This window comes from Cornus florida, unplaced genomic scaffold (assembly GCF_030987335.1).
Source record: "Cornus florida cultivar Cherokee Brave unplaced genomic scaffold, ASM3098733v1 CherokeeBrave_3.0.0_Hap2_Chr02, whole genome shotgun sequence".
In the NCBI taxonomy this organism is placed as follows: domain Eukaryota; kingdom Viridiplantae; phylum Streptophyta; class Magnoliopsida; order Cornales; family Cornaceae; genus Cornus; species Cornus florida.
Genome location: NW_026775572.1, coordinates 46,046,155 through 46,061,741, shown reverse-complemented (window position 1 = coordinate 46,061,741; position 15,587 = coordinate 46,046,155). Strand labels below are relative to the sequence as shown.

At 34.3% G+C, this 15,587-nt stretch overlaps 1 protein-coding gene and 1 pseudogene across 1 annotated transcript; both read right to left on the bottom strand.

Moving 5' to 3' along the window:
- Positions 1–890: 890 nt before the first annotated feature.
- On the bottom strand, positions 891–3,164 carry LOC132296176 (probable LRR receptor-like serine/threonine-protein kinase At4g36180). The gene is made up of 3 exons (XM_059794398.1): positions 2,503–3,164; positions 2,009–2,344; positions 891–1,833 (listed from the first exon to the last, which is right to left on the bottom strand). Exons 1-3 carry the CDS (start codon positions 3,162–3,164, stop codon positions 891–893), a joined length of 1,941 nt encoding a protein of 646 aa, XP_059650381.1.
- A 1,878-nt stretch (positions 3,165–5,042) lies between these two features.
- Positions 5,043–15,225, bottom strand: LOC132296175 (sucrose transport protein SUC3-like; annotated as a pseudogene).
- Positions 15,226–15,587: the final 362 nt, after the last annotated feature.

Sequence of the window (15,587 nt, the reverse complement as noted above, 5' to 3'; positions counted from 1 at the left end):
TCAAGTGGAGCTTCCTTTATTTAATTGGGTTGAATTGGTATGTACATATGGTTTCTACTGTTGGGCCTCCAACTGATAGTGGGCCTCTAGGTATTTTTAGTTTAGTCGCGGGGCTGCTCTTTTGCTGCCATGTGGTGTGTTATAATTGGTGGGGATTTTTCCCTCCACAAAGCAACAATACGTTTCAGGGATTATATCAAACAAACTGAAACAAATGTCAAGTATGTAACAAGATTACCATCCCAAATATCTAGACAGTTATTCAACAGTATCATATATGTTATATTAAAACAGCTTCAATTAAATAGCTTACTCTTATTACACAATTAATTGCAAGCTTACCATATGCATTGATCATTGATTTTACTCACCATTGGAATGACTCAAGCAAAGACTTCAAGTTCATCCCAAGCACTCTACTTCATTCACTTCTCTTCACCCACCAAGCATTCGAATTGGATTTCTGTAAGCTCCTCTCTGTATTATTCTTCTCAGAAAAACTTGATCAACATGTTTGTAGTACCATTGTCTCCATGTTCTACAGAACACAAGTGGCCAGATGATGATTCCTAAGCCCACGATAAATCCCAGTGCTGCACTTAGGTAGACCTCTGTCTCCAAGATTCAATGCCCACCTCCGAATATTGGTGGTGAATATCAAGCAATATTATTGCAACTCGTGTTCAAGGGGAAGCCACATAGTCCTGGATTCCCTAGAAATGATGTTTCTGAGAATGTTTGAAACTAGAAACCTATCGGAATTCTTCCAAACAAAAGATTGTATGACACATTCAAGAGTGAAAGAAATGTAAGACTTGCAAGTTGTGTAGGGATCATCCCTGTCAGCATGTTCTGGAAAAGATGTAATGACTCGAGCTTCTTCAAGTTTCCTAATGATGCTGGAATTGAGCCATTGAAAAGTTGAGAAGAACAAGTGATTTGAGATTTCCAACAGTATCTGGTATTTTCCCATCAAATATATTGCTTGAAAAATCAATGCATGTAAAGATGGTTAAAATTTTCACCCACTCCACCTCATTTCCTTTGTAGATGACATTCACTCGACTTGAATAATACCTAGAATCATACCCAGAATCATATCTGAATGCATGCCCCAGATTATTTAACTTTGGTTGAACATTATCATTGTCAATCATCATTGCCTTCCAATTTGAGAAATACCTTGAAGGTAGATCGCCGCCAAAATTGTTGAAAGCTAGGTCAATGATCTGAAGATTCCACCAGCTTTCATTATTTTTCCCTTGGCAGTTAATGTCTCCTTGGAACCTATTAGAGTGCAAAACTAAAACATGTAGACTAGATATGTTTTCCAAAAAGCATGGAAATCTACCACTTTTGATCAAACATGATGGTATCATGCCATTCAAATGATTTTCAAACAAATCTAGAACTTCAATTAATCTCATATTGCATATTGACTGAGGAATGTTTCCAATGATGCTATTATTTGAAAGAGACAAGAAATAAGCATTGGCGAGGAAACTACCAATCATATTAGGGATAGAAGTGCTGAAACTATTGCTTGAGAAGTCCATGAATTCAGCTAACACTCCAGGTATTGGGACTTCCCCATGAAACTGATTAGAGTGTATGTCAAAGAAAGCGAGGTAAGTGTGAGAAACATAGGGCTCTTGCAAACCAGAAAAGAGACTGTGAGAGAAATTCAAGTAAGCGAGCCCTATATTCCTAACAAGTAGCCCACCATTCGAAACTTCCCAAATCCAGTTTGGAATTTCCCCTTCAAGTTGGTTGTCGGAAAGGTCCAACTCAATTAACAGTGATTGGTTCTTCAGATCAGGAAAACTCTTCAGCCTGCAAGAAGCCAAATATAATCCTTCAAACTGGGGGATGAAAAACAATTTTGAACTACTGCCACTTGTTGTATGTATAGACAAGTTGTTATATGAAAGGTCAAGGAAAGAAAGATTGTGCAGCCTATAAAAATTTTCCAATTGTAATGGCCACTGAAGTTGTTGGAATTGAGTACAAGTTCAGTAAGCCTTCAGAGCTCAAAGAAAGACATGGGAACGACCCTTGTAAATTGTTATTTCTCAAATTGAGGATCTCTAGTAGAGAGGAGGAAGCGTTAGAAATTTCGTCAACTTGACCATCAAATTTGTTAAATGAAAGATCAATTTGTGTCAGCGATGGAATATTCAAAAGAAGTGATGGAATGGTTCCACTGAGTGAATTATGGTCCAAGTATATGATGGAGATATTCTTCGAAAATGATGGAATTGGACCAGTAAACATGTTGTAAGCCAAATCCAAAAGAACAAGTTGAGTAAGGTTTGCAAATGAACTTGGGATCGGTCCAGTGAATCTGCAATTAAAAACATCTATCATGGACAACATCCGAAGATTACCAAAAGAATCCGGTAATCTACCAGAAAAATTTGTGTACTGAAGAAACAAGGTCTAGAGAGATGTATTCTGGGAAAATTCTGGAATATAGCCCTGAAGAAATTCATTGCCCCCTACAGCAAGTGTACGTAGAGTTGGTACGTGGAAGATGTTTTCCGGAAATGTTCCTTGCAAATTAGAATCCATGAGATAATTCTGTCTGAAGTTTGCAAAGAAATTTGGAACTGGGCAGACAAATTGTTCCCACTCAAATTGATCACTGAAAGGGACCGGAGATTCTCAAGAGAAGAACAAAGAGGACCTGAGAGATGACAGCGAGACAAGCTCAAGACTTGAAGATTAGGTAGTGAAGAAGATATGGCTTGGCACCATTCCTCTCCCATGGATGATATATTTACACCATCAAGTCGGAGTTCTGTGATCTTCGTGAGATTCTGAACAAGCAATTTTAGATTTGAGTTGCCAAGTTCTAGAAATCTGTTCCGAGATAAATCCAATGAGACCAACCTTGTCAAGTGCGAAATTCCAATAGGAAATCGCCCCATCAAGTTGGTCGATGACAAATTCAGATATGTCAATCTAGTTATCTTTTCAAATCCTGATGAAATCTCCGAAGAGCTGAAGAAGTTCTTAGCAAGATTCAGACTTTGAAGATACTTGAGACTGAAAAGACTACTTGAATTATGGATTCCTCCAGAGATTGATTCATTGCTCAAGTCTAGTCCTACAACACGACCCGTATGGTCGCAAGTTACACCACCCCACTCGCAACAATCCATACTAGGATTCCAGAGCCGCAGCTTGGTTGAAAGTGGAGAATTGAATTTGAGGTTTTCCTTTAACAGGAGCAACAAAGTTTTCTGGTGGTCTAAACATTGGCTGTCAACGGGAACGAAACTAATATAGAATATTGAGTGTGTAGTGATCAGGAAAAACCATATTGAAAACCTCATTCTTAGGCAACAAGTGAAGTTGAAGTGAAAGAGCTACAATTATGGACAGTGGTTTTAAGATAGAGCTGGGGGTGACTTCAGGTACAAAACAATAGCTTGACTCCAAATCTTCGGATAACCAATTTTTCGATTCAATTTTTGTATTAGACACAAAAATATAATATCACAATATAACAAATGGGACAAAAATGTTTCTTTTTAAATTTTGACGCCCAGGATCTTATCATTACTTTTCCTTATTCATCTTTGTCACTCTAGATAGTGAAAGGTAAAAGGTTGGTCATGAAATTCAATAATATGCGTGTGTGCGTGTGTGGTAGTAAATTTCCTTTATATGGGAAATTATCACTAAAGTCCTACTTTTTCCAACAAGGACACAAATCAATTAACTCCATTCTACATATTGTTTTATTTGGAGTTGTTTTGGTGTTTTACATATTATTTAATTTTTTTTTTCTGTAGTTCATACTAGGGGCAATTTAGTAATTTTATTTTACAAATTAATGTAGACTTAACCGTCAAGTGAATTTGAAGGATGAGGGTTTTTGGCTCAAAATAATACATTAGATTTGTTACAAAAGGGTAATACTTCAGGAGGTGTTGCACAAGAGTTGGATGAAATTCACGCGAACTAAGGGCTATTTTAAAACAACATTCTAATGGAAGGGGTAATTTGTCAAAAACAGAATATTACAAGGGGGTTTAATGCAAAATTGAAAGTTACCAGGAATTTTTTGTAACTTGAGGTACAATTATGTGGGTTATGTGCAATTTGTCAAAAAATATAAAAGGAACCACTATTCCATAATACTTCAAAACCTATTTTTAACAAGTTTTAACCTTAAAATACAACTTTTCAATAATAATATAATTACATAATTGTTGAGAAAAGTTCAAAATATATTAAATGACTAAGAATGTTTGTTTTATGTTTTGTAAAACAAACTCATATATTATATTAATTATTACGTTTAGATTCATAATATATTTAAAAACTGATCAAAGATCAATTTTTTTATCACCGTATTACATACCAACACCGTGTGAAAGCCAAGTTTTTTGGTCCACCTGTACATCAATCTCTAGGAGGGCTGCCAGGTAGCGTAGCTTTGGCCTACGCTGCGGGTACACACTAAACAAGTCTAGTTTTTACCACAACTATGTGAAAAACACCAATCCATTTGAGCTATAAGAGGTTTTAACTATAGAAGCACAAGCATTAAGTCTAGGAATTTCTAGTCGTTCGTATAAAAGAATTTCCAGGCTCGCGTACCCAATTCACACAAAAGGCAAACCTTAATTCTCTCTTGTGCACCTAGACAGTTCATCGCATGAGAAGGAGGGAGATCCTCCTACCCTCTCTTGTGCACTAGACAGTTCAACGCACGAAAAGGAGGGAGATCATCCTACAGGCACAGGGTCTAAGTATATTTCAGGGGGGTAGGATCCGAGTTCCCAGAAGACGTAACACATTTCTTCTTCACTTGGAGCATTTGGATGTCAGAAAGAAAAAATCACCATCTCACCAGACATTCTACCGTATCTTCAATTGCGTTTCAAGTTTCAACCAAAAAAATCCTAATACAGCCAGCCCTGATCGCTTTCGCATGCTATGTCAACATTCCAATGTGATACCCTAGCCAACCAGCTTAATCACCAACCAGACGAATAATTGTCTTTATCTCATCAAAGAAAAGATCACAGTAAGAATCAAGCCATTCAAAATAAATGCTTTATTTAATCGTACAAGCTCATCGAATTACATTTCTATACTGAAGGAAACATGTCACCAATGAAGTGAGGGAATTATGAGGATCCGACCTCAGGATCCTCTCAAAGAATGAGAGAGTAAAGGCTTTTTGCTATCACATCGTTGTATGCTCTAAGTAAAGGTTTTACGATTTACACTCAACTTACTACGGATCCCAACTGGGAAAATGAATGAATCTGAATATGAAGTGTGAAACTCTTGTATGATAAGAAATATACTGGATACGCATGGCAACGGAACCATCTTTTTCTGGAAAGTTATCGCTTTGTTTCGTCCGTTGGTTGCTGGGGATCGTATGGACTAGAAGTGGGTCATCGCCTCATTGAGAAAAGGAAGTCAGCCAAAATGAAAACCAGTTGATCTGTAGGAACTGCTTGAAAGATCTGGCAGCTTGAGTGTTGCAATAATACCGGCTGCAAGGGCGCTCAACGATGCCAGAACAAATGCAGGTATATTTCCTCCACCAAATAAAGCATCCCATGGACCCGCACCGAGAGATACAATCATCTAGACAAACCACTTGCACAGATTAGAAATAAATGTGCACAAATAATGTAATCCACCAAAATCTGTCCTCAAACAAGAACGATCAAGATCTCAACTTAAAGCATCTATACTACTATATAAATGTAAATCTCATTTTTACTTTTTACAATCATTTTTTAATTAATAATTAATCACCTAATTACTTTCTTTTAACATTATAGCTCTACAAGATCTAGTAATTTGCATTTTCATAAACTTCTCATCACTCTAAAAAAATAATAATAATAATTTAGGGCAAATTAAAATAAAAAAATCTCCCAAACTATTGAAATTTTGCAGATAACCCCCTTCCAATGCAGAAAGCCCCCTACACTATAAAAATTAACAAATCAAGACATTGTCATCTTCCGACCGTTCGTTGGGTTGGTCACTTATCTACCCTTAAATGTATAATTATTATATAAATCAAAGATAGGTAGAAAATTAAAAATTACGGAAAACCCCATATTGAGATGACATTTCATTAATTTGGTTACCTTTCTTGGACAACTTCACGGCTCTCAACTCTCATGACACAACACACTCAACCCTCTCACCACTCAGCCTCACAAAGCCCTAGTTTTTACAAGGTTTATTGGGACGTCAAAGCAATTCATTCCAACTCTGTAATACAAAATACATCAAATCACATAACATATTGAAACATCCCCAACTCTCTTGTAAAAGTCAATCGCATAAGCCATGTACACTCAATTTGTGTCTCAATTGTTTGGTGGACCCAATGTCAATGGCCTCGGCATATGGTTGAGGAATCAATTTGTGTCTCAATTGTTTGAGTTTTGGTTTCTATTTTTGTTGAGGAATCAATTTGTGTCTCAATTGTTTGAGTTTTGGTTTCTATTTTTGGAACCCAAGATTCTGCTACATGAAGAAAAAGATTGGAGAGAGATGGGAGTCGGTTTGTATATAAGTTGGGTGATTAGTACCCATTTCAATTTCCGGTTAACATATGGATCCAAATCCTATTAGAGCAAAAAAAAAAAAAAAAAAAAAAAAAAAAAAAAAAAAAAAACCTAGTTCTATTAGAGCAAAATAATCCAAGGGCTTTTGTATCTGTGAAAAGGATAAGACTGTCATTTACTATTTGTTGTTTGGTTGACATTATTTCTGTTCCATTGTTAACAGACAACAGATGGCAAGGGGGGAATATGCAACCTTTTTTTATGAAACCTCAGGGTTTTTATGCAGATTTAATAGCTTTACTCTCCAAAAAATTCAAAGTCTAAGAGGGTTTTTGCAATTTTTGCTTTACTTTATAATACACTTTTATAGCGTATGTCTATCCACATACCTATTCTATTTGGGAAACAGACATTATTTCTCTTTTTCAATATCTATTGGTCTAATGTGTGTCCATCAATATTCTCATTCTATTTCGAAAACTAATATATATTAATTAGTTTGTATACAATTTTTAATGAATAATTAATCGCATATTTAATTTGTTTCATTCATCTACATTCCCTTTCAATTTGAGATTTTTTTTTTTTAATAGGTCCCTTTCAATTTGAGAAATTAAAATACGCTAATTAAATTATATACATTTTCAATGAATAATTAATTACATGCTTACTTTTTCCAAAATGGAGTGGGACTTCATAAAAATGAAAAATCACACGTTTAATATAGAAGAGGTAAGGGAACAGATATAAGTTTTGTACAAACCTTGGCCACCTCCAGTATCAGCGGTCAATTCTGCCGTGACAGAGAAGAGAACACTATAAGTGACCTGCAATAAGCATACAGTTAATGAAAATTAATTCCATGTTCTGAGTGCATGAACAATTTATAAAATACATATAAGGTGAAGGTGTGAAAAGCTACACGAAAGGAATCTAGAACACTAATGCAATATACTTACAGAAAGTGGAAAGCCAAGAAGAGAAAAAACAACCAAGGAAGCAATCTTAATTGTTCCTTTTCCTCCAATTACATGTTCAATCCCTTCTGAATAATCTTTCACTGAAATTAAACTTATGATAGCAGTTCCTGCCATGCAGGCAAACACGATAAAATTGCTCATTGCCCAAACTAGTCTTGCACCCATCCGCTTACACATTGGTTCAATTAAGAAAGAACTGATGCCAACAACAACCTACCCAAAAAAGATGTATTAGTTTAAAGTATTAATGAAAAAATTATCAAGAGAACATTACATAATAAAATAAACCCAATCCATGTACCTGCAATTGATAGTTAAAATCTAACTATCATTTTGATTATCTATGTCCAATATCTACAAAAATTAATACTAATGATGCTCAATTTGAGTTCTTACTGAATTCAATAGCAAACCAAATGCACCTTCTCTGACACCTTGATCATATAATCGAACTTCAGACATTTCCCCTTTCGGGTCCCCGTGATAAACTTCTCTCCCCATCCAATCCGTGTCAAAAAGGAAAAAGGGAAACCAGGACAGCTGCATGTAAGAGTAATTTCTAAAAACATGAGAAAAAATAAAAGTTCAAAACAGCAATAACCACATCTATGGAATATGTGTGCGCGCGCGCACAATCACTGACAAGGTAAACGACTCAAGGCTGTTTTGACAGAACACCAGCTAGTTGTAGAAATCAATTGTGTTGCATAACAATGAAGCACTTACCCAGGTAAGAGCCATGACAATTAGCACCGAATGCATGCCCGGAGGTAAATGCCTTAAGCTGGTCAACAAATTTACCAATACTGCTCCAGGACTATCACTGAAACTTTCATTTCCATTTTCCTCAATTTTAGAGTCTGGATTGTTTATATTTCTATTCATTTCGTAGCCATCTTCAGAACTTTTCGCCACTGCTTTCTCAGTGACACTATTATCAGTCTGTGATTTTGGAGTGGAGCAGAATCTGACAATTGCATAAGTCATGACAAAAAGAGGAGAAATTATTAAATGGTCTGGTCAATCACCATGTGACACATCAGCAAATGCGTTAGAGATGTGTTAGCTTTAATCAGCATTTGCTGATGTGTCACAAGGTAATTGCCCGGACCATATAATAATTTCTCCAAAAAAAGTGACAGAAATAAAAGAAGTATGGCACGCTTTATTGCCAAACCACCACATAGACATATACAAGTGCATTCACATACAATATTAATATATTCCAACAAAGCTGCTCAGGAGAAATTTTACCTGTGCCAGTTTCCACTAGCACCAGAAGAAAATTAACCCCAGGATGTTTCCTACAGCCATCCACGAGCAAAATATTGCATTTGCTGAGTTTCTTTGATCCGGGCCTATCACAAGTAGCAAGACATTAGAAGTTTAAACTTGCTACAACAAGACAATTATGTCACAGTTAACAGTACTGAAAAGGCGCCCAGGGGTTGGGGTGGGGAGAGAGGAGGGATGATTGTGGGGTTAGTTCACCTGATAAATCAGCCAGAAGAGCACGAGCCGGGCCCTGCAAAGAATAAAAAATATTTTATGTTTGTGTGAATAACTTAGAGAGGTTTTCATCTGATAGTTGTGGAGCATGAATTATTAATTTTAACAAGCTCACCTGCACAGTATTATTAGCAAGATCCAGCATCCAAAACCCAATGATGAAGACAATAGCTGCCCCTGTTCGAGTACCTTTATACACACTGCATTTGCAGAACTTAATTAAACAATTTTATTTTATTTTTTTTTTTTTTATTTTTTTTTTTTTTTTTTTTGTAGCATTAAAAAATAATAATAATCACCAGAATATCCCCTAATAAATATCCAATGTCTGCAGCAAACCCGATAATTATCACCTAAATTTCAAACTTTAGTTTAGCTGATATAATGGCAAACTATACAAAAACTGCTGAAAAAATGAATACGCCTCATTGATGCTCACGGCAACTGAGATCATGAGAGATCCAACAAGAATAAATGTCCTTCTTCCATATTTTGAATGGCATTTATCACTCCATGTACCAACGAAAGGTTGAACCTGAAAGACCAGAAAAGCAAACAAGCTGGTAAAAAATAAACGTCAAATTTATTAGAACCAACAGTAAGTATACATATACAGAAATTGTTTTATTTAACTAAAGCTTTCTAGACTGATTACCTGTTTAAGAGCATCTTACTATATGACAAAAATCAATGAGCAGAAGGACAAGAATAAATTGATGAAATGTATTAAGTCTCTGTTTGTTTCGACGTTTTTTTTTTCAGGTGAAATATTTTTTTTTTTACTTTTTTTTTATTTTCTGGTGTTTAGAAAGGTCTAGGTCGAGGTTGAGGTCGAGTTCATCGGATGGGGCGTGTAAAATAACTTACCGAAAATTGATGGGTAAGTTATTTTTGTTAGGTTTTAATATATTTTTTTTCTTTGTAAATATTTTACGACAACCAAACACTAAAAAGTAAAAATATATTTTCTAAAATTTGAAACAAACGGAGCCTAAAAGTTGAAATAATACCGTAGATATGCTAAGGAAACTAAGCATCAAATAACCATATCAAGTACATCATACAATAACCAACCAAATTGTAAATCTTTACAACCTACGAACTAAGATGCACCTTTTTTCTTTTTTCTCGTTTTTTTTTTTTTTTTTTACCAACTGGCAGTGGCCTAGCGGTATCAGCCTATTACTTTTCAAAGAGAGGTTAGGGGTTCAAGTCTCAAAAAAGATATGTGTGTGTGAATACCAACTAGGAAAAAAAAAAAAAAAAAAAAGATGCACCTTTTTCTTCTACTTCTTTTCTTAGTGTCATTAAGGCAAAAAGGAGCCTTCAACATAGAATTGGTAAATCCACCCTTGTAAGAATTTGGTTTTTCAATGCACATCTGATTAATGAAGTGTTTGTTTCAGTGCACCTCCGTACACGTATCTGGTTGATGAAGTGTTTGTTTCAAGCAGATAGAAAATATGTACGATGAAAGAAGCCATGTGTAATAGCTTTCACCTTACCCGACACAATATTGTCCGCTTTGGGCTCCCCCGGACTAGATTTCCTAGGAGGTCACCCAGCCTGGCACTACTCCTGCATAACATAAGCACGCTTAACTACGGAATTCTGATGGGTTCATGGCCATCATGATTTTAAAACGCGTTGTGCCATAGAAGGATGTTGAACCTACATAACACTTCACCTTCACTTTCCCCAGGCCGTAGTCAGCCAGCCCAATGTCTCACACCTACCCACAAAGGTCGTCACACCATGAAATCTATGAATTAATCATACTTCTAATCATGGCACAAAGCAGAGTGTCTCAAGATTTAAGAAGGGGAGTAGTTTTAACTCCCAAGCCCTAGGTTAAGTTTTCAAAACTGATAGATAAAGAAGAAAGAAATGATCTAAGGAGGGGTCCAGTTTACAATAAACTTTCACAATTCTTTGTGGCCCTACTATCCCATATAGCCTCGGTCCACTCATTTTGCTGCTCTTCATCGCATCCTTTGTTATCTCAAAGGCACTATGTTTCATGGACTGCATTTTTCTTCCCAATCATCGCTTATTCTTCGTGCCTATTCCGATGTAGACTGGGCAGGAGATCTTACAGATCGTCATTCCACCACATGCTATTATTTCTTTTTTGGTGATTCACTTATCTCTTGGCGCAGCAAGAAACAGACTGTGGTTGCACGATCTAGCATAAAAACTGAATACAGGGTACTTACTGATACTACTTCTAAGCTTCTGTGGTTGCATTGACTCCTTCAAGACATGGGAGTTTCTTCATCCAGTGTCACTCCTATTTATTGTGATAATAGGAGTGCAATCCAAATCACACATAATGATATTTTTCATGAGCGCACTAAACATATTGAGATTGATTGTCATTTTGTTCATCATTATCTTCTTCAGAAGATCTTACATTTGCGGTCCATCACTTCACATGATTAGATCACTGATGTTTTCACCAAATCGTTTCCGTCGTGCCGCTTTCAAGATCTCATTTCCAAACTCAAGCTGGTTTCATTTAATCCACCTAGATTTTGAAGGGGACTGTTAGAATATATTATTACTATATTGTATAATATATTTTGACCTTATATAGGATTACCATATATAGGTTTACCTTGTATAGGATTACCATATGTATAGTTACCATATACATATATGGTTTATATGTTCATCACACATAACCCCTCCTATATAAACCCCTCTTGTATATATCTCATTTTACATCAATACAATATACAGAGTTCTTTCTTTTATATTTAACAGTCACGTCAGCATTTTAGAATCTCCAAATTTTAGCTATCGGATGTACTCCAATGGTCCATTTTTGCTCTCCAAAATTTTTAATAAATTTTATTTTTTAACTTTTTCCTAACGGCTATATTTTTAAAACGGCTATATCATAAAAAAAAATTTAAATAATAAAATATTTATTATTAAAAACAATAATGTCAATAGAAATATTTTTAAAAGCAAATTTTTTAAATTAAAAAAAAAAAAAAACACTTTTATCTATATTTTTTAACTTTTTTTGCCCAAAAAAGCCTTAAGGCACTGTTTGTGTAACAGTGCCTTAAAGGCTCTTTGGTTCAGTTATTTTGAGGGAGGGGAAAAAAAAACACGAAAGTAAGCCAAAAATCTGAATTTTAGCTTTTATTTCAGTCAAACATGCCATTAGAAACAGTGTTCTGGGCTCGTACAGTGTTCTAGTCTGAATTTAAAAAATAAAAGAAAACAAAAATGGGCCCACAAAAAGTGAGCCCAATCACCTTACCAATCTGGCTTTCTGGCGACCTCCATGAAGAGCCTAAATTTAGGGCCCACTTTTCCCATATTCCATTGGAGCATGCAATCTCCAAAAGCTACTCCATTTTCACCAAACAGAGCACTAATGCAATTTTGTTTCTTTGGATCATCAGTTACGTTACATTAAGGCTAAGTTTCTTCTTAGAAATTTCATCCTGACTGCAATTCAAATGAAAGGATTCTTATAAGGACTACACCATATGGACTATAAGGGCATCTTTGATACTTGGGCCAAATTTTTTAAGTGTCACAGATCTTGTTTAACGCTTATCGCAGAAGAGGGTAAGTGATTTTAGGTTTTAAAATATTTTTTTAATGACAATGTTACCCTCAAATATCATATTTTTAGGTTTTTTTTTTTAATCACATTTTTAACTTTTGAAATTAAACATATTGATACTATCCTTGAAATTAAACGTAGTGATGGACTTTCTATTTCTATTTCCATTTGCATTTCTATTCCCTTGTGATGGATTTTTTTTTTTTTTATTTACTCCAATTTCTCAAATGTTTCATTGTACCATTTTTCTTAAATAATGTAAATACAAATAATATTCAACAATATATATATATATATATATATATATATATATATATATATTGTATGGTTGACTCAAGTTTATAATCAACAATCATGCAATGAAACCCTCACACCATTGTTTTGATGCAAATCAACTCTATAAATAAAAATCGAATGATTTGTGCGTGAATTCTAATCTTCTTCACATAAATATTTCATTTTCAAAATTTATTCATTTTGTATGTCAATTTTGAAATTTTTATGATCAGTTTTAACATTAATATCCATTGTTAAATTGATATATTTTTTTGGTGAAATTCATTATTTTATATATATGTCTATGTTTTAATATAGTATCTTTTATAATAGTATTATGTGTAGAAGATATTCAAGACAAAAATGTAGTATATACAACATTAGATTTCAGCTTTTATATTTAAAAAACAATCTTAATGAATTCAACGCTTAAAATTAATACAAATATCAAACAAGTTTTTAGATTAATATATTCAACACTTAAAATTTCAGTGCTTAAAATTCAGTACTTTAAATTTTCAGTGCTTAATTTTCAGTTTTATCAAACAGCACCTAAGTCTTTACCTTACCGTATAAAAGGGAATTGGAATTAGAATTGATGGACAATAAGTGTTTAACGTAAAACAGGGTATTATAATTTGAAAATTAGAACTTTGTGCTCCCAAGTGTAGGAGACGCACATCCAATATTTACTCCAAGTGTAGAACATGACGAAATAATATATGTTCGGACTATTTGAATATTTGGCGATTTGAGTAGAATTGATTGGAGTAAAATTAATATTTTAAAAATACTAAGATTTCGTAGATTTACGCATAAAAAAAAAAAAAACCATTGTATTTGCTACAAAATTAGTAATTTGATTCACATGGAATCCTAAGCGTTCGTCGTATACAAAATTAGTAATTTGATTCATATGGAAATTATGGATTTATTATATTTTTGTGTAAAATATGAGAATTAATATAAAATACGCGCCTCGCCCCGAATATAATATAAATTTATTAAATTACCTTTACATAGTATGATATATTACTAAAATATGTTAAGTATATATATTAGGGATGCCAAAAATTCTTACACCATTTGGGGCGGTTTTAGAAAACCAATTACGTAGTTACACGGGCAATGGTAATTTTATATTATAAATATGAAAGGAACCATTGCCCTATGCAATGAGAGAGAGAGAGAGAGAGCTTATGTAATGTGACCCTATCTTTTAACATTTAGGCTCCGTTTGTTTGGATATAAAATATTTTTCAAAAAATATTTTTTTATTTTCTGGTGTTTGGTTGTCGTAAAATATTTTTGAAGAAAAAAAAAATATTAAAAGTTAACAAAAATAATTTATCCATCAATTTTCGGTAAGTTATTTTACATGCCCTGCCCGATAGACTCGACCTCAACCTCGATGTAAACCTTTACCAAACACCGACAAAGTAAAAACAAAAGAAAATTTTACCTGAAAAAGAAAAATATTTTTCAAATATAATATTTTACGTCGAAACAAATGGAACCTCAACTCGTAGACAAGTTTAGTGACTAGGAGCATAAGTTCTAACTATATAAGCACCGAAGAGAATATTTAGATCTATCAGCATTTCATTTCCATATTTCTGATTCCCTTTTTCCCTTTTATAACTGCCATGTGAATTGAGATTGTACACTGTTTATCCAAACAAAACAAACAAACAAACAAAAATCCGTACTCCCATTAAACCGAACAGCCTTGCATACAGTTCAAACCCTTCAAGCAACAGTACGTTTCAGGGATTATATCAAACAAACTGAAACAAATGTCAAATATGTAACAAGATTACCATCCCGAATATCTAGACACTTATTTAACAGTATCATATATATTATATTAAAACAGCCTCAATTACATTGGAATTAATTGCAAGCTTACCATATGCATTGATCATTGATTTTACTCTCCATTGGAATAACTCAAGCCAAGACTTCAAGTTCATACCAAGCACTCTACTTCATTCACTTTTCTTCACCCACCAAGCATTCGAATTGGATTTCTGTAAGCTCCTCTCTGTATTATTCTTCTCAAAAAAACCTTATCTACATGTTTGTAGTACCATTGTCTCCATCTTCTACAGAACACAAGTGGCCAGATGATGATTCCTAAGCACATGATAAATCCCAATGCTGCACTTAGGTAGACCTCTGTCTCCAAGATTGAATGCCCATTTCCAAATATTGGTAGTAAATCTCCAGTAATATTATTGCAACTCGTGTTCAAAGGGAAACCGCATAGTCCTAGATAGGAGTGGCAAAATGGGTCAGGAACCATCAACCCGTCCATATCCGCCTACTTTTTAATGGTTATGGGTGAACCATATTTAATTTGGGGGTCAACATGGGTTAGGTAATTTTTAACCACTTAATTTGAGGGTCAAGATGGGTTGAATATGGTTCAACCCATATTTCACCCATTACATAATAAACACACAACACACATTTATTCTATATATATTGCACTCAACTCATTTCTCTCTCTGAAATTCTCTCACTCACAATCCTCTCTCTAAATTTGTCTATCAATCCCCTCTCTCTAAGTTTCTCTCTCTAGAAATTTCTTCTAAAAAAAATCAATAACTAAAAATAATTTTAAATAATTAAAAAAATTAAAAAATTATATGAACTTTTTTTCTTTTTCTTTTTTTC